The sequence below is a fragment of the Castor canadensis genome, chromosome 5, assembly GCF_047511655.1.
Source record: "Castor canadensis chromosome 5, mCasCan1.hap1v2, whole genome shotgun sequence".
NCBI lineage: Eukaryota > Metazoa > Chordata > Mammalia > Rodentia > Castoridae > Castor > Castor canadensis.
Genome location: NC_133390.1, coordinates 17,951,597 through 17,968,407, shown reverse-complemented (window position 1 = coordinate 17,968,407; position 16,811 = coordinate 17,951,597). Strand labels below are relative to the sequence as shown.

Below are 16,811 nucleotides of genomic sequence, written 5' to 3'. Positions count from 1 at the left end.
CAAAGCTCTTAAAGGTGAGGTGACAATGATAAGAATTTTAGTAAGTTTTTAAAGGAGGGTATTATGTGTCCTTTCGCTCCTTCTATCTACTAACACACAGTAAGTAACATTTAAAACTAGATGGTTTTTTTTTTTTTTTTTTTTTTTACTATACTGGGGTTTGAACTCTGTGCCCCACACTTGCTAGGCAGGTACTCTATCACTTAAGCCATGCCCCCAGTCTTTTTCAATGGTGATTTGCTTTTGCCTGGGGTAAGCCTTAGACTACAATCATCCTACCTATGCCTCCTGTGTAGCTGGGATTATGGGTGTGCACCACCATGCCTGACCCGAAAACTTCATCCTCTTATACAGAGCAAAACACATTGGCTCATTTGATAAATAATACAGTACAGCAGATGAGAAACTGGGCAGAAAACCTGCTGTCACACTCTGCTATATTTACTTTTCAAATTTATTTTTTCTAGAGTGGGTGATAAAAGCCCCAAGGCACGTCTGTAATGATACAGATCCGCTTCCTTCAGTGAGCCTTAGCCCTTGAAATCTCTTGTGAGGCCAAAGTAGTACATGGTACCAGGCTGAACTAGCATGGGCTCTTCTGTGAGAAAAGAACAAAGACTCCAGTATATGGGTATGCCAGGGATTTTCTTTTAACTATCAGTTAGAAGGCACTGAAAGATCATTTGGAGTTTTAGTCTAATGTACTATTTATTCATAACCTTGGCCCTGAATTTATGGTGAATAATCTAAAAGTATTCTGGCTTTGGGGGAGGGAGAGATGATTCCTCAGAATGGAAACAAGCCAGGAAAAATCTTTCTATTGTACCAGGTACAAGCATACATAAAGAGTGGGTTATGGGAAGTAATGAGAAAAGTGAAAGAGGAAAAAGAGTATAGGAAAATATATTGTTGGAGGATCCAAGACAATGAGAAGGTGCTCCTCAGAGGGTAATGGCCCCATGGATGAAGTACAGAGTGGATGAGGCTGTGGTTAGGAAGGCATGTAAAGAGGATCTGAGCAGCCCTCTCACACTGGTCCTGAAGATCTTTTGAGGTTCCTAGGTGTGTATGCCCTCCTCTCTTCCTTTTTTTCTCTCCCTCCCTCCTTCCTTCGTTGCTCCCTTCCTTCATTTCCTTCTTCACTTCTTTTCTGTCTGCCTTAATTTCTTCCAGAAATTCACCAAGGGTATAAAACTACCAGTACAAGTTATGCAGCTTATTATATTAAAATCTTACCTCCCAGTTGCTTGGGAGTAGAAGGAGCAAGGGCTGGACTTTAAACTTTTTAGAATTTTCAAACATTCTGAAATTGATAGAATTTATAATTCTATAAACAATATCAATTAAAATTTCCTGGGCCCTAAGCTACTTTCTAGTGGTAACTCTGGCTTTTTTAAGAAAAAAAATATTCATCATTTGCCACTGCAGTGAATTCATATATGACTTAGAAAAATGCATTAACCCTTCTACCAAGGAGGCCTTCATTTATAAATACACTTCCTAAGAACTAGATATACCAACACTCTTAATACTATCAGATACTGTAAACTTAAAAACAAAAGGTTCATTGCCTTCCTAACTATATTGCTTTTCTTATAACACACACACACACACACACACACACACACACACACACACACACACACACACCACGCACCACTTGATGAAGGAGGAGGGGAAGAAAAAAAAAACAAAACAGTGGCCATACCCATAATCCTGGCTACTTGGAAGGCTGAGGCAGGAGGACAGAGACCAGGGTGGGCTACATAGTGAGACTATCAAAAAAGGAAGAAAGGAAAGAAGGGAAAGATGGAGGGAGCAAGGAAGGGAGGGAGGAAAAAAAGGAAGGAAAGGAGGAAAAGTAAAGGGAAACTTATCCATATACAAATCTTTTTCTGACAAATTAAACAGGATGCCTAGCTATTCACCCCTTGAAGTCATTGTAGATTTTAAAATTCACAATAATGATATAAAGTCCTGAGTCATTAAAAAGGAAAGACTAACTTAATGATAAAATTCAAGGGACGTAGTTCTTTTAGGAGCCTACTTATGGATTTATAATTTAAAAATATATTTGTTTTCCCTTCCACAAATAGCAATTTAACACTGTTTCCAAACTGGACAGTGGAGAATATTCCTGTGAAGCCCGCAATTCTGTTGGATACCGCAGGTGTCCTGGGAAACGAATGCAAGTAGGTAAGTGTTGCTATTGGGAGGCATGAAGGGTTTGTAATTACAGTGTGCAAGTATATGGGGGCAGAAGGAGCAAGGGTATGAAAGGGTTGAGTGATGTGAAGGATAGATAGGAGAGAATATTTAAAATTAGCTTGATATTGCAAAGAAGCAATAATGCTGTTTTTAATCCATCTTCCAATCAAGCCAAGAATATTTAGCATTGTACTCAATAAAACTTCTTAATTTTTCAAATCATATTTTAAAAATATTCTCTTCTGAATAACCTTTCAAATAAAAGCTAATCATCTTCATAGTCTGTAAATTGCTCAGGGTCTAGGAGTCTATAACTTCATTTATACTCGGTCATTTTACTAGCTACATCCCCTTAGGCAATTTATTTAATCTCTCTGCCTCAGTCCTCCAAAAAGGGACGTATAATATAGCTTCCTCATAGAGTTGATATGAAGATTAAAGAAAGCAGTATTTGAAAGTGCTAGAACAGTGCTGGTATATTGCCAGCATCCCATGTGATAGGTACTTCAGTTATTTTTTTTATCAAGTTGTTAGTAACTTTTCGACATCCAAGATGTAGAATAGTTATAGATCTAGGTTTCTGTAAAACATAGCTGTCCTACATTACAGTTCACAAAATAAACTCCTTAGAGTCCAATAAAATTAGTGCTTAAGCATCTTTTCTAGGTTACATGAGCTTCAGAATATATTCCTTTAAAAATGTCATTCTTAATAATTGGATTTAATTTTTCTTTGTGGTAAAAGCCATGTTTTGAATATGGTTGTGTAACAGAAAGGGATGTGAGGGAATTGGCCCCCAGGGTATAGCGGTCCCTTGGGAGGGCTGCACCCTGAAACAGAACACTGAGGGTGCTCCTTGTTGCAGAAGCTTGTCCTCAGCTTCTGGGGTCAGAAATTCATTTTTTCACTGCACTTAAGAGGATGGCACAAACTACACAAATATGTAATGTCTATGTGTACTTAAACTCAGCATTATTTGTAAAGAAAATACAATCATATTAGACTTCAGGATATAACGTATAAGATAATGAATACTATATTCTAATTTCTGTGAACAAGTTTGAATTTCTGGGATTTTTTGGTTTTGGTTTTTTAAGACAGGGTCTTGTAAGTAGTCCAGGCAGACCTCAAATTCATGATCCTCCTGCCTGCTTCCCAAGTGATGGAATTACAGACATGTACCACCATATCCAGCACTGACTCTTGTTTTTTAATTCAGCATAGCATTGACATTATCCACCTAATGTTCTGATATTTAGAGTCAAACATAGCAATTGTTTAAATTATCAGAAAGTATCTCTCTCAGTGTTGCTTTGAAATTTTCATCAAAATTATCTGAACATGTTTAAAAATTAATACGTATTTTCTTAACTTCATTCATTTACATACTATCTTCATGGTTTTTAATGTAAACTTGTGCCAGTGGCACTATTTCTATTTATTTTTCCTTTGTTTTTAAATGGTTCTGCTAATTTAAGTGCCTACTTTAGCCTCATTTTAATACATTGTTGGGTTGTAAGCTATAGCTCAGTGGTAGAGCACTTGCCTAATGTGCACCCAATTCTCAGGAGCCACTGCCCGCAAATATACATAGATTTGCACTCGTTACTCTTGTACAAATTCATGAACTCATCTATTTGTTTTCTTTGTGAATTATCACTGATAACTTACAATGAAAAACAGAGACTGTTAAACAAGCTAAAGAAGTTCTCTCTGTTGTTGCATTGTTAGGAATCAAACCCAGGGCCTCACACATACTGGGCAGGTGCTCTACAACTGAGCTACATCTCCAGCCCTTCCTAAAGAAACTGCTTTTGAAGTTTAGAAAGAAAGTAAAATGTGGATTTGCTGATTATTCTCAGACTTCCTTATGTACCACTCAAGCAGACCCCACTCCCACTTAGCTTTTTAGCAGTTTGGTTCCTTTTCTTTCAGTTAGAATAATGACATCTTCCTTTTATGTTTTTTCAAAGAAAGAATACAAAATATTTTCATACTTATTGTTACATTTTCTCTTCCCTGAGGCTTAATGTATGGCTTGCTCAAAATCTCACAGAAATGGCAAAAAGAAAAGTGCAAGCAACTTGCTTCTAACTTACTATTTTCTTTCTTCTGATTCATTGAAGAAAATCACATAAAATCTATTCTATGACTTAGCACTTGTTGGACAAGACAGGTTTTTTTTTTTGTTTGGTTTGGTTTTTTTTTTGTCAGATTTTACCTTTAGGGTAAATCCTTCATAGATATCAAATTCACTGCAAACTTCAGGACACTTTTTTTGAAACACTAGCCCTTTGATTAAGCACATTACTAAGTACACTACAAAGAAAAGAGGAGGCCCAGTTTGGTACAAAGCAAGTTTCAGACCAGTGGGGTTGTAATAGTAAGATGTTGCCTCAAAAAAAAAAAAAAAAAAAGGTAAACAACAACAACAAAAAAAAACATTAAGTTTAGAAGGTTAATAATCTAGTTATTAGGCAATAGAATCAATCCAGAAAAAACTTTGTAAATTGATAACATGGCAGTCATTCCAAGCTTGTGTTCAAAAAATATAGTCATATTAGGTTTGAGGAGAGATGACTTAATAGCAACAAGAAAAGGCTGTTTAATTCATTAATAATAGTTTAGTGATAAATATATATGTGGCCATGTATGTGTACACCCACATACAACCCCTATAAATTCAAGAAGAGTGGTATGCCTGACAGTTTTACAGAATAAAGTGGCACATGCTCTCTCTGTGATTTGTATAAGCATTTTAAACAATATTTGGTGTGGAGAGGTAACAGTAGAATATTTTATTGAACTTCAAAGATTGTTTCCAACCTGTAAATTATTACATCTCCAAATACAAGAGAATACCATACATTTTATTTCTAGCTCATAGAACTTTTCAAACTTAAGATTATTGCAAGGCTTAGTTCTGTTAATATTTTCAATCAATTTTGAGCCATGTCTTGAAATTGAGTTAGTTGAACAGGCTTCAAAATCATGAAACTAGGCTTAGCCTATCTCCAAAGGGGGGCTTTTTTGAGCCCTTTTGACTTAATGATAGCATCTGTCCATCTATTTGATGTGAATTTACACATGGCTTATTCCATATTCCAGATGATCTCAATGTAAGTGGCATCATAGCCGCTGTAGTAGTTGTGGCCTTAGTGATTGCTGTCTGTGGCCTCGGTGTGTGCTATGCTCAGAGAAAAGGCTACTTTTCAAGTAAGTGAATTTCACCCTTCTTTGATACATGATTTTGTATGGATATAGAGTTTTCTTATGGGATGCTGTTTCTCCTAAGAAGTTCTAACAAACTCTGGAGAATATTTTTTCATAGATTTTTGTGCTCCAGAAAGTGTCCATGATAACAAGATACAAGTGGGTTAGGTAGCAACTTGGCAACCATAGAGAAAAAAGAGAAAGCATAGGATATGTGAGAGTCATCCTTGGAGTGCCATAATGCAGAGATACTCAGTGTTGACAGATATTTGCAGTATGTTTACCTGTGTACAAAATCCTTATAAGTTAGGAAATATGACTCTCAATATATACGTGTATATTTATACATATATAGATACTTCTAGTTTTTAAGCAATTTAATTGAAATAAGACAGTGAAATGTCTTATTAGTATAGAACAGTAGAATGTTTAATATCAAATTTAACATAATTTATAAAAAAACAAAGAAAAAACAACCCCCTCCTGAAACTAGAAACCTACTTTTGAACAAAGTTTTTGGATCTTCAAGTTTAGACCTCTTGTGACTTCAAATCACATATGATGGTGCAGTAGGTTGGCGTAGATGTGTGAGATATTAAAATGTTTTATTCTTTAGTCTTTCCTAGACTTTACATTTTTTTCTTCATTTCTAGTCTTTAAATTTCTGAGAGCTCAGAAGTTGCAGAGCTTCATTAAATCCATTGGTAATATTATATAAAAATTCAATTTTTAAATGGAATAAGAAATCAATGGGCATGAACAAATTTTTGATTCTTTGTTTGATAATGGGTATTGACTTTAGAATTTAGATTTTAAAAGTAATTTTACCAAAATAAAACTTAGACTTAAAAGAAATTTCTGATAATATCTATAAGTAGATGTGTAAGAAAATGTTTCCATGACCATGGATTCAAGGAGATTCCCTACAGTTAAGCTCTGTGAATTAGTGGTATTTTCTTATATAAAGTGCTTCAATTTAGTTCAGTGCAATGCAACTTTATGACTAGAATCTAGCTGTGTCCCCCTGCTGGTCACCAGTGAAAGCATAGACAGATAAGATCATTGATTCAAAATCCATGTCATTTTTATCTACTTGCAATGAGCTCCTGCCTGTTTTCAGTGAGCCATTAGTAAGCATGTTTTTCTTAAAATGCTGAATTAAAGAGTTGACCTGAATTTTATGAGTTCATTAGCTAACAGTATTAATTTCATTTTTATCTGGCAAACAACCTATCCAAGAGAACCATATTTTGAACTTGTATTTAGGACAAGGATTGGCAAACTATGACCTGTAGACCAAATTCAGTTCCCTACCTGGTTTTCTATGGCCCAAAAGCCATAGAAAATAGGTGAAAATTTGCAACTATTTGATGATAGGGAACACTAACTTTGAACCCCAATTGAAACAAATATAGATCCCTTCCCAAAGAATTTTGGTCTTCAATTAAAAGGCCTGTATTATAAGACTTTGAATATTGTTGTACTTTGAATTTTATTGGTAAAAATTTTGAAAGTTTCTTTTATCTCTAGTTTTATAAGTACCTATAAGTATCCTTGATTTTGCCTGAGCCCACAAAAGACTAAAATATTTGCTGTGAGGCTCTTTACAGAAAAGTTTGCCAACCCTTGATTTAGAGGATACAAATGTCAGTAAGGATCAAGATTAAAAAGAAATTAAGTAAAAAAAAATTAAAAAGTCAAAACTCATTTTTAAATGAATATCATACCACAGTAATTCTTGCATTAATGATATATACTTATTCTTTTGTAGAAGAAACCTCCTTCCAGTAAGTATACTTTCTTAAAACCCATACCTTTTCCTCATACCAATTAATAGTCTGTTAATCTGCTTAAAGTCAAAAGTAGATTATCAGTTTATTTGTATATATATATATCCTACTTCAGGCCTCAATGCCATAAATTTAATTTTAAATTTAATTCATAGGTGAATTATCTAGATAAGAAGCATTTTACTTTATAGGCATTTTCATGGCACTATTTTAAAATATATATTTACTGTATTTTCACTGATCTATAGATTGGCAATACAGCAATGCAAAATACGTCCCCAAGCCCTCCATATTCTGCTTTATGGAGCTCATATTCTAGTAGATAAAGACAGAAAGTAAACAAATCTGTTTAGTATACAGTATTTCAGTGTACTAAATACTAGAGAAAAATAAAGCAAGTAAGAGAGCAGAGACTATAAAGAGCAGGAGTGAAAGCTGTCATTTTAAACAGAGGGATAGGAAAGACTTCACGGAACAGTGACAATTGAAAATATCCTAAAAGTAAAGAAGCAAGGCTGTGAAGAAAGTGTTCTGCAGAGGGGAGAGAACAAATGGAAAGAGCTCAGGCCAGGATGCCTAGAGTATGAGGGACCTCAAGAGGATCAGTGTCACCAGAGTACAGGGTGGGAAAGAGGACGTGTGTACACAAAAAAGGAGTAGTGTGGGAAAGAAGACGTGTGTACACAAAAAGGAGCAGAAGCCAGATTATCCAGAAACCTCACTAGTCAGTTTGGAAGCGTTTGAAGATGTTGGAGAGCTTTAAGTAGAGGAGTAGAATTTTTTTTTTTAAATTCTTCACATTGACTGCTTTGTTAAGAGTAAACTGTAAGGTGGAAAGGAGAACCAGGCAGACCAGGAAATGACTGCCATAATACAGGCAAGAGAAAATGGTGGCTGGTACCAAATTGGTGCCAGTTCACATTTCCTGCCTCAATCTTGGTCTCTGGTTTTTATAATATCCTTGTACAAATATACAGGATAAAGTCCAAGTTATCAGGACTAACAGTTACAAAGGGGGTAAGTTCAGAAGACCTGGGCAGCCTCAATGTGTAGCCACCACCCCACTGCACCCCTGCATCCAGGGTAATTGTTTGAACTTCCATTTTTATTAAGATGGAAAACTGAGCCGGACACTGGTGGTTCACACCTGTAATCTTAGCTACTCAGGAGGCAGAGATCAGGAGGATCGAGGTTTGAAGCCAGCCCAGGCAAATAGTTCTCAAGACCCTATCTCAAAAATACCTCACACAAAAAGGGCTGGTGGAGTGGCCTAAGGTGTAGGCCGAATTCAAGCCCCAGTACTGCAAAAAAAAAAAAAAAAGATGGAAAACTGAGGGTTTTGAGCAAAGGAGAGACATCATCTTACATAAGCAGTGAAGGAGGTTCATGCTTCTTCCATTAATGTCTCTGTAAAAGCAGGTAGTAGTCATCTGGAAGGAATGTCTTTACTTCTTGACATTTTTCCTCCCATTCATTCAATCTACAGCCTTTAAATTTTGTCAAACTTCTTCTGGAACCCTAGTGACAAAATGGAACTTCCCATGGACCAAAATGAATTTTGAGATAATAATAATAATAATCAAAATTTTAAAATATTTAATGTCAGTATAAATTAGTAAATCTCTGTTTTGTGTCTTCCACAAAAATTTGTAGTATATTAGGCTTAGGCTACATTTAGGTGCACAGAATTTCACATGGACAGATACTTTGTTGCATAGCTTTCTCTGTGAATGCTGTTTATAAATATAAGAAATTCAGCTAGGATTACTGGCTTTTTTTTCTGCCTGCCTAGGATAAATATTTATCTTCCTGCTGAATGAGGGTATGCCTTGGAATTGGAGGTAATAATGTAGTAAATACTGTCTTTTGTATTCCACAAACAGGAAGAGTGGAGCTGCATCTAAAGCTACTACAATGAGTGAAAATGTGAGTATTTTAAAAGCATATTTATAGAACAGATGTGTTTAGGGAATGGGCAGAGAAAAAAAGCAATTGGATGTTGTGCCTTTACTCTTTTTTTCCCTTTATTAATTTATTCATGTTGTGCCTTTACTTTTAATACACATTTTAATAGTCAGCTGGCATTTAGAAGGATCTAAATAAACGTTGATTTCTTTCCCCTACCTGGGATGGCATGATAAAAGTGCTTGACATTTGTAGAGCAATTATAGGAAACTATCTTTATCATTTCATTTTTTCTCATGGGGTATTCTGTTATTTGCCTTCTTAATATTACTAGATCTGGCATTTTCAGCTGTTTGATAGATGAGGAAACATATACATGTTCTCACAGGATAACAAGGGTGGAGCTGGAACCCAAGAACCTTGATTCCTGGCAGCTTGACCAAGCAGACTGTTTCCTGCAGGTTTTTGGTTCTAGGAATGGCTTTTGGTTATTCAATGAACTTGAAAAAGTCAGGGATATGAAATATCCTCTGCTATTTCTCAAAGGTATGGTTCAGAAATCCTTGAAAGGCAATAATTAGTTAGATGATACAGAGAACATAGACATTAGAACCTTTATGTACTTTTTTATTTTTAAATACTACAGTGAAGTACTCAATACCATCACTGCTTACATTTTATAGTTCTTTGGGTAGATATTCAACCTTCTGGATTTTTTTTTCCTAGTGATACAGTGAGGAGAAGGACTGTCCCCCGGTTTATCTTTCCTGAGAGCATGGGTTCCCAGAACTCCTTAGCAGTCTAGGCCAAAGACTCAAATTTCCTTTCAGTAGAGCTTGGGGTGGGATGTGGACATTAATATTTTAAACACTTAAGTGATTCTAATGGACAGAAGTATTAACACCCATTTATTACTACAAAAAGTTTTTTTTTAATTTGAGTTTTCAAACTTAACTCTAGAATCTGTTCATTATAGAAGTCACTGTATTTTGTAGTTTACTATACTGAGAGTGTACCATTCCTTAATTAGGAGATAAACAATGTGTAATTTCACATTTATTCCTACAATTCATGGAAAGAACTCCTTGAGTATAAAATAAAATAATTTTACCCCACCAAACAAAGTCACTCTGTGCCTCAATTTTTCATTTTATCTTTCCCTCTGAATAGCTCAGAGCTATTCAATTCTACTTTGCCTACATCAGGGTTTTCCAGCCTGACAACTTTGAGTCAGATTATTCTTTGTTGGGGAACAGGCTGCTCTGTGTGCTGTGTGATTGTGGCACAGCCCTAAGCTCGAGACTCCAGCGGCATACTCCTAACAAACAAGATTTCTCAGGCTTGAACTTCTAGCCCTACTTCTTTATCGCTCATCAAATTTTCAAGGATCTTATCTTCTAGGATTTGTTTTATTCTTCATAAGATTAGAATTAGTTAGCTATATGCTGATTTGTACCTCTGAAATTCATATAATGGATATAGTTTGATATTAACAAGATTTTTGTTTTTTAAGTATAAATTCGCATTGTATTTAATCTTTTTTCTTTCTTTTCCTAGGATTTCAAGCATACAAAATCCTTTATCATTTAAAACAACTCCACTTTTGAGATACACCAAAACCACAGTTCTTTTACAAGTTATTAAAGTATTATAAAACTCTGCTTTGTCTTACATTTGCAAAGAGGAGGTGCATTAGGAAATGAAATTGGTACTTCATTTTAATTTATATGACCTCTAACTCAACTGAAATTGTTAATTTAAGCAAAAAGTTCTGTCATCACCTAAAATACAATCTGACTTCCTGTGTTTGAACTAAAGAGAATCAAAACACTTTGTTATATTCCAGCTTTTGTGACATGCTAACAAATTTCCTAACTTCTAGAGAAAGTTACAGTAATAAGTTATCCTGATTGTGACATTATCTCACAGAGCATGCACATAGGAACTGCACATGCCCTCTCAGCAAGAGTCAATTTGGGGGAATTCAGAAAATACTCTTTAACAGATACAAAAGGAACCTCTAGTCTCATTTCTACCAGAATCCTCTTTTCTCCCCAAATACAATCCTTATTCCACTGCTCATTTATCATAACATATACATATCCATAGAAGGGAGGCAGCAGGGATGGTTGTGTTTACCTTCATTTCTGAAAATCAAAAGCAACATGAGAATAAAAAGCTAGTGACCAGAGCTCACAGGTATGCGCTGTAGGTCTCACCTGGTGTGTGACACTGATAACATAATCGTGAGGGCCAAACACAAACCTGAGTGGCTTCTTTCATCCCCACAATTGCTTGCTGCTATTTCCATTCCTAAGACTCGTTTGAAGAGGCTCAGTCCCCTTGACATCAGAACTTGCTGCTGGAGCTTACACAACATGGCAGATACTTTCTGGACACGAGTGGTGATTGCTCCTTTGTCTCTTAAGAACTGTGCAATGAAATTCTCAGATGGGTGATTTCCTTACTGTTTTAGCCAGGGGTTTGCCAATCCTGCTTATGACAAAGTACGGATATGGAGGGGAGAAGTGGTTGTCTGAAAAACAAAATATGAATGAAGGAGCTCACTGTGACTCCCTGCATCTGTTCCCTGCTTGATAAGAGAAGGCACACGAGAAACTGTCTGAAATGAAAAATGGGTCCAATCATCTGTTCTCGGAATTAACCACAAAGGCGTCCAGCTAGTGTTAAATGAAATTTTTAATGAATCACTTATCAGTAAAAGCAATTAGGCTGTGTTAAAAAACATTGTCTTTTAGAACTGATTTTTATTATTCAATCGATATTAAAGATAAAATGTGGCTAGGGCAGGTCTCATTCTTCTGGGCAAATATGGATGAAAAGATTAGGCACTACTTTTAAGAACTTAAAGAAATCTGATCCTTCTACCCAGTTAGGCAAGGCAAATCCCCGGGATTCACTGAACAAATGGAATAAGCACTCATTGAGGACAAATTTGTGCTTGGACCCCAAGTGACTGGGAAGAAGGCTGTTGTCTGATTTTTGACTTGTCCGTGGCATTCTATGCTTCTCACTAGATTCCTTCCTGGAGGTCTGGCTTCTGTAATATGGCTTTGTCACAAAAGTCATAGCCATTGTCCCACAAAAGCAGTCATAGAAAATAAGTTAATGAGTGTGTCTGTGTGCCAATAAAACTTTATTTAGAAAAACTCAGGCACAGATAGGATTTGGCCCTCAGGCATAGCTTCCAAACCCTTAGTGGTGAATGATGAAAAAGCACCTACCCATAGACTTGTAAGAAATCGGGCTACATGTTGCCTATGCCTTGACTGGAAAACTTGTTTTAAGGAATGCTTTCTCCTTGCATTGCCAAGTGCCATACCATAAGAGGAAAATTACATAGTGCCTTAACTTCACTAATAGATGAAAAGCTTCTTTTTAAGACATTGAAGACTAGAGGATTTGTTTCATACAGTGCAAACATCTAACACTGTATTTGTGCCAAATATATATTATACATTATCTTAAAATATTGTATACCGCTAAGTAAAAATCATTGTGTAAAGAATGCTTTCTTCTGCACAAAGAACATGTTACAAGCACTAATTTTCTGATTATTAAAAATGTATCTCTCTCTGGGTTACTGGTGTCCAGATTTGTGTCTCCATATTTGTTTTTGTTTTTTTTGAGGCTAACAATTGTTTTAAATCCCAAGCTAGTTCTTAGAGCATTTTATCTTCCTGGAGTGAAATTGTGTGTTTAAGATTAGGGTTCTGGAATCCTTAACTTTTTTTTTTTTTTTTTTTTTGAGATAGGGTCTCACTGTGTAGTTCAGGCTGGCTATGAACTCTTGACTCTTCCCCCCTCAGCCTCCCAAATGCTGGGATTACAGGCATATGCCACTATGACCAGTTTTGAATAACAATTTTTATTTTAATTTTGTTGCTGTTGTAACTCGGCTCAATTTCTTTTTAGTTTGGGGATTTAACCTAACTAAATCCCCAAACTAAAAAAAAAAGATCGTTTCTCAGTACACCTTTGCAAAGAACTTCCCTCATCCTACAGCTGGCTTTGTTTGATTAAAGTCTACATTAATAAAAACTGCAGACCTCTTAAACTTTTTAGTCCCCATTTAACGTGCAGGGGAATAGTCACTCACCTATTGTTCTGAAAACCCAGGAAACTACACCCTCTTAACATCTGCAGCTACAAGCCTACTCTTTAGCTGCTTAAAATTAGAAAGTCATCATCTCTCTGTTTGGATGCTTGCCAACTTCTCAAATGCTGACCAAACTAAAAAAGTTCTGAAAATAAAAATTTAAAAAACATTTTTTGGAGACACGGTGTTGCTAGGTAACCCAGCCTAGCCTGGAACTTACAATCCTTTTGCCTCTACTTCCCAAGTGCTGGGATGATAGGTGTATGCCATCTTCTCCCGCCCCCCGCCCCCCCCTGCAAAGGAGAAACAATTGAACACTTTATAGTCTTTTGTTACTCTGTCATGTTTTTTTCTGGGACCGTTCTCTCTCAAGACCTCTCTTTTTGTCACATTTTAATCTCTCCAGTTCTAAAGGCTCCTTTTGGTTTCTTTCTCCTCACACTATGTCAGTTTGCCTGATTACCGTCTTAAACAATGTTCACTCCCTTCTCTTTTTCCTTCCCCTTTATTTTGGTCAAAATTCCTTGACCTAGCATGAAGCCTCAAGCTCAAACCCAACAGATCCCATCTGGGAAGGTTAATACCAGTGGGAAGGGGGAGTATATAAGGAAAGGGTGTAGGGGGTGAATATGGTAGAAATATTATGTACTCCTGTATGTAAATAGAAAAATGAGACCTGTTGAAACTATTTCAGGAATGCAGGGAAGAGGGAGAAAGGAGAAAGATTGAGGGGGTGAATTCAACTATGACTTACAGAACTTCTATAAATGTCACAATGTACCCCCAACAATAATATAATAAAAGGGTGGGAGGGAGAAGTACATTTCCCAAATTCCTTGACCTAGAATTAAAGGCTCTCCCTGTCCCATCTCATGTACATATGCCTTCATATTGTCACAAACACCTTTTCAGTCACATTTCATTATACTCTCTGGTAGCCTTAAGCACACATCAAACTGAACTATGGTCATTTTATTTTAGCAATCCATTTCCCCAGCCTCTATACGTTTACTTGTAACATTTATTCCACCTGGAATGCTAATTCTCCTAATCACAAACTATGTAAATTCCATCTACTCTATATAAGAAACAGGTCAAATTCTACACCTCTTCAATAGTGTCCCTTTATTGCCCAGCTGGAAGAAGTTTCTTCTTTAAATCCCCACAGCATTTGATCCTCTTGTGATATTTCCTGGTTTCCATCCTAGCAAAGCTCAGCATGTACACATCTGACATTCCTACCTATCTGGAAGCACTATAAGAACCATGTTTTATACATCTTTTTAAGTCCCAAGGTATTTAGCATCTAACATGCAGCTAATAAATGCTAAATCAATTCTTAAAAGAATACTGAATGTCCCTTTAAATTTACTAAAATACTGTATTTGACAATCCAGTTCATTTATATCATGCTGACATAAATTATTGCTCCATAAATTAAGACTGGACAGAAATTAATTTCCCCTTATTTTTTTTGTAATTAGGGGCTCAATTTCAGTTCTTAAAAAGGCTCTTAAATATTTTTCTCATTTCAAATTTAAAAATATAATCTTCCATCTTTTGCTTTTTCTCTAAGTTTCAGAACATTTTTTTTCTTTTTTGGTGGGACTGGGATTATAACTCAGGGCTTTATGCTTGCAAAGCAGGTGCTCTACCACTCCAGTCCATTTTGCTATTATTTTGGAGATGGGGTCTCAAAAACTATTTGTCCAGACTGGCCTTGATCCCAAATCCTCCTGATTTCAGCCTCCCAAAGAGCTAGGATTGCAAGCATGAGGCACTGGCACCCAGCTTAGCACTTTTAATAGAAGTAACTGGTAAGGACATCTAACGTAAATTGTAAGTTTTCATTTATTTGTTTTTGATATATTCTCCCATTCAGTCACTGGAAATATTTGGTACTTTTTAATATATGCCATATTTTTACTTTGACCAAACTGGAAGAAATGTACAAATTGACATTCTATATTGTTTTCATACTTTCTACAAAGAAAATGCTCTTAGTAAGTGTATGTCAACAAAGCACTTATTTAACTTTTTTTAAGATTGAAGGTAGATTCTTTAAAAAGTCTATTACCTATTTTCTACTTTTAATATGCCATTTATAACGCTTTTAAAAGATGGTGTAAACATTGAGCAGGTTTCTGTGATCTGTAGTTGGATTCTTAAAGTTACCCCTGCTTAATTTTTCACTTTTAAACTTACTTTCCTTCCCCAAAATGTTTAACTACCATTGAATTATAACAAAGTTATTACAGGTTAAGAAATTTACAACCTCGCTATGTAGCTCAGGCAAGCCTCAAACTCATGATTCTCCTGCCTTAAGTCTCCTAAGTGCTGGGATTGCAGGCATGAGCCAGCAATCCTATTTTAAGAAACTTATTTTTCTAAATTTTAGGATTACATATAGCAGAGAACAAAAACTTACATAGATTTATGTAACCACATTATTGAGACTTCTGTTGCCTAGAGGCTAAAGACAAGTATCCCACTTTCTACAAATATACTGGGTATGAATACTTACTTGTTTGGTGCTCAAGATGATGCTACCCTGAGATTACTCTAGTCCACCACTCTTTTTACCCTTTATCCCACCACACAAGTCTATGTAAACTGAGATGTATATAGATGCATTAGGGATGAAGCAATGAGGAAGAGGCAGAGACAGAAAGAGAAGATAGGCAGAAAGAATAAATTGTTCAAATGTGTGAGCATGTCAAAGTTATGAACAGTATTCTTCTCCAACCTGCCCCCAAGGCAACTAAAGGCTTGCTAAAAGCCATATCCACTAATATGTCAGATACATTGGCAGATAAAAAATGGCATGGCTGTTTTTCCTTTAAAAAAATCTTTTAAAAAATAATTTCTTTGAGAGCCATCTAGTTTCTGATATGGCACCTACCGAGGAAATACATGTTGGATCTTTCATTGATTGGATGAAAGCATACCATTAAGCCCCGGCTCCTCTCAAACTCTCCTGCCTCAGCCTGCAGAGTACTGGGATTACCAGGCCTGGCTAGTCAAATCTTTTAAAGTGAAATCAGGGGAGGGGGTGGGGGCAGGGAGGAGAGGTGAGCCAGGCCTTGTATGCACATATGGATAATGGAGGAAAAATGAAAAAAAAAAAAAGTGAAATCATCCACAGAACTCTCTTCCCTTTATGTCCCTACCTTTACCCTCCTCAATCTGTACAGAACTATAATACTGTAACCTGCAAGTAAAAATGAGGAACCTGGGTTTTGAGTTGACAGAAGATAAAACACAATAGGTATTTCTGTACTTATTAAAATTATACTCAAGTTTCCTGAGAAAGCTATGACAAAAGTCTTATAAACTATTTCTTCATATTCTGGGGGAGGGTAAAACATCCCTTGCGAGTAAACATTCCCTTAATGTTTGTAACAGTAGCTCACAGAAGACAGTAAATCTCCATTACTAAAAGGATCCAGCAAGTTGTACCCAATTTTATCCAACATCTCCATCTGCTTCATTATAACCAAATAAAAGGATTTTAAAACACAGAATTTAATGCATTCAAGCATATAGTCAGCATTACCAAATAATTTTATAGAACA

The 16,811-nt window shown here is 36.0% G+C and overlaps 1 protein-coding gene across 1 annotated transcript in view; it reads left to right on the top strand.

Moving 5' to 3' along the window:
* Nucleotides 1-12,720, top strand: part of Jam2 (junctional adhesion molecule 2) — a 65,480-nt gene extending 52,760 nt beyond the window's left edge. Inside the window, exons 6-10 of the mRNA XM_020179436.2 lie at nucleotides 2,097-2,196; nucleotides 5,317-5,424; nucleotides 7,193-7,208; nucleotides 9,095-9,137; nucleotides 10,674-12,720. Coding sequence (XP_020035025.1) covers nucleotides 2,097-2,196; nucleotides 5,317-5,424; nucleotides 7,193-7,208; nucleotides 9,095-9,137; nucleotides 10,674-10,706 — 300 coding nt within the window. The 3' untranslated portion in view covers nucleotides 10,707-12,720. The remainder of the gene's footprint in view (nucleotides 1-2,096; nucleotides 2,197-5,316; nucleotides 5,425-7,192; nucleotides 7,209-9,094; nucleotides 9,138-10,673) is intronic.
* The last annotated feature ends 4,091 nt before the right edge of the window (nucleotides 12,721-16,811 follow it).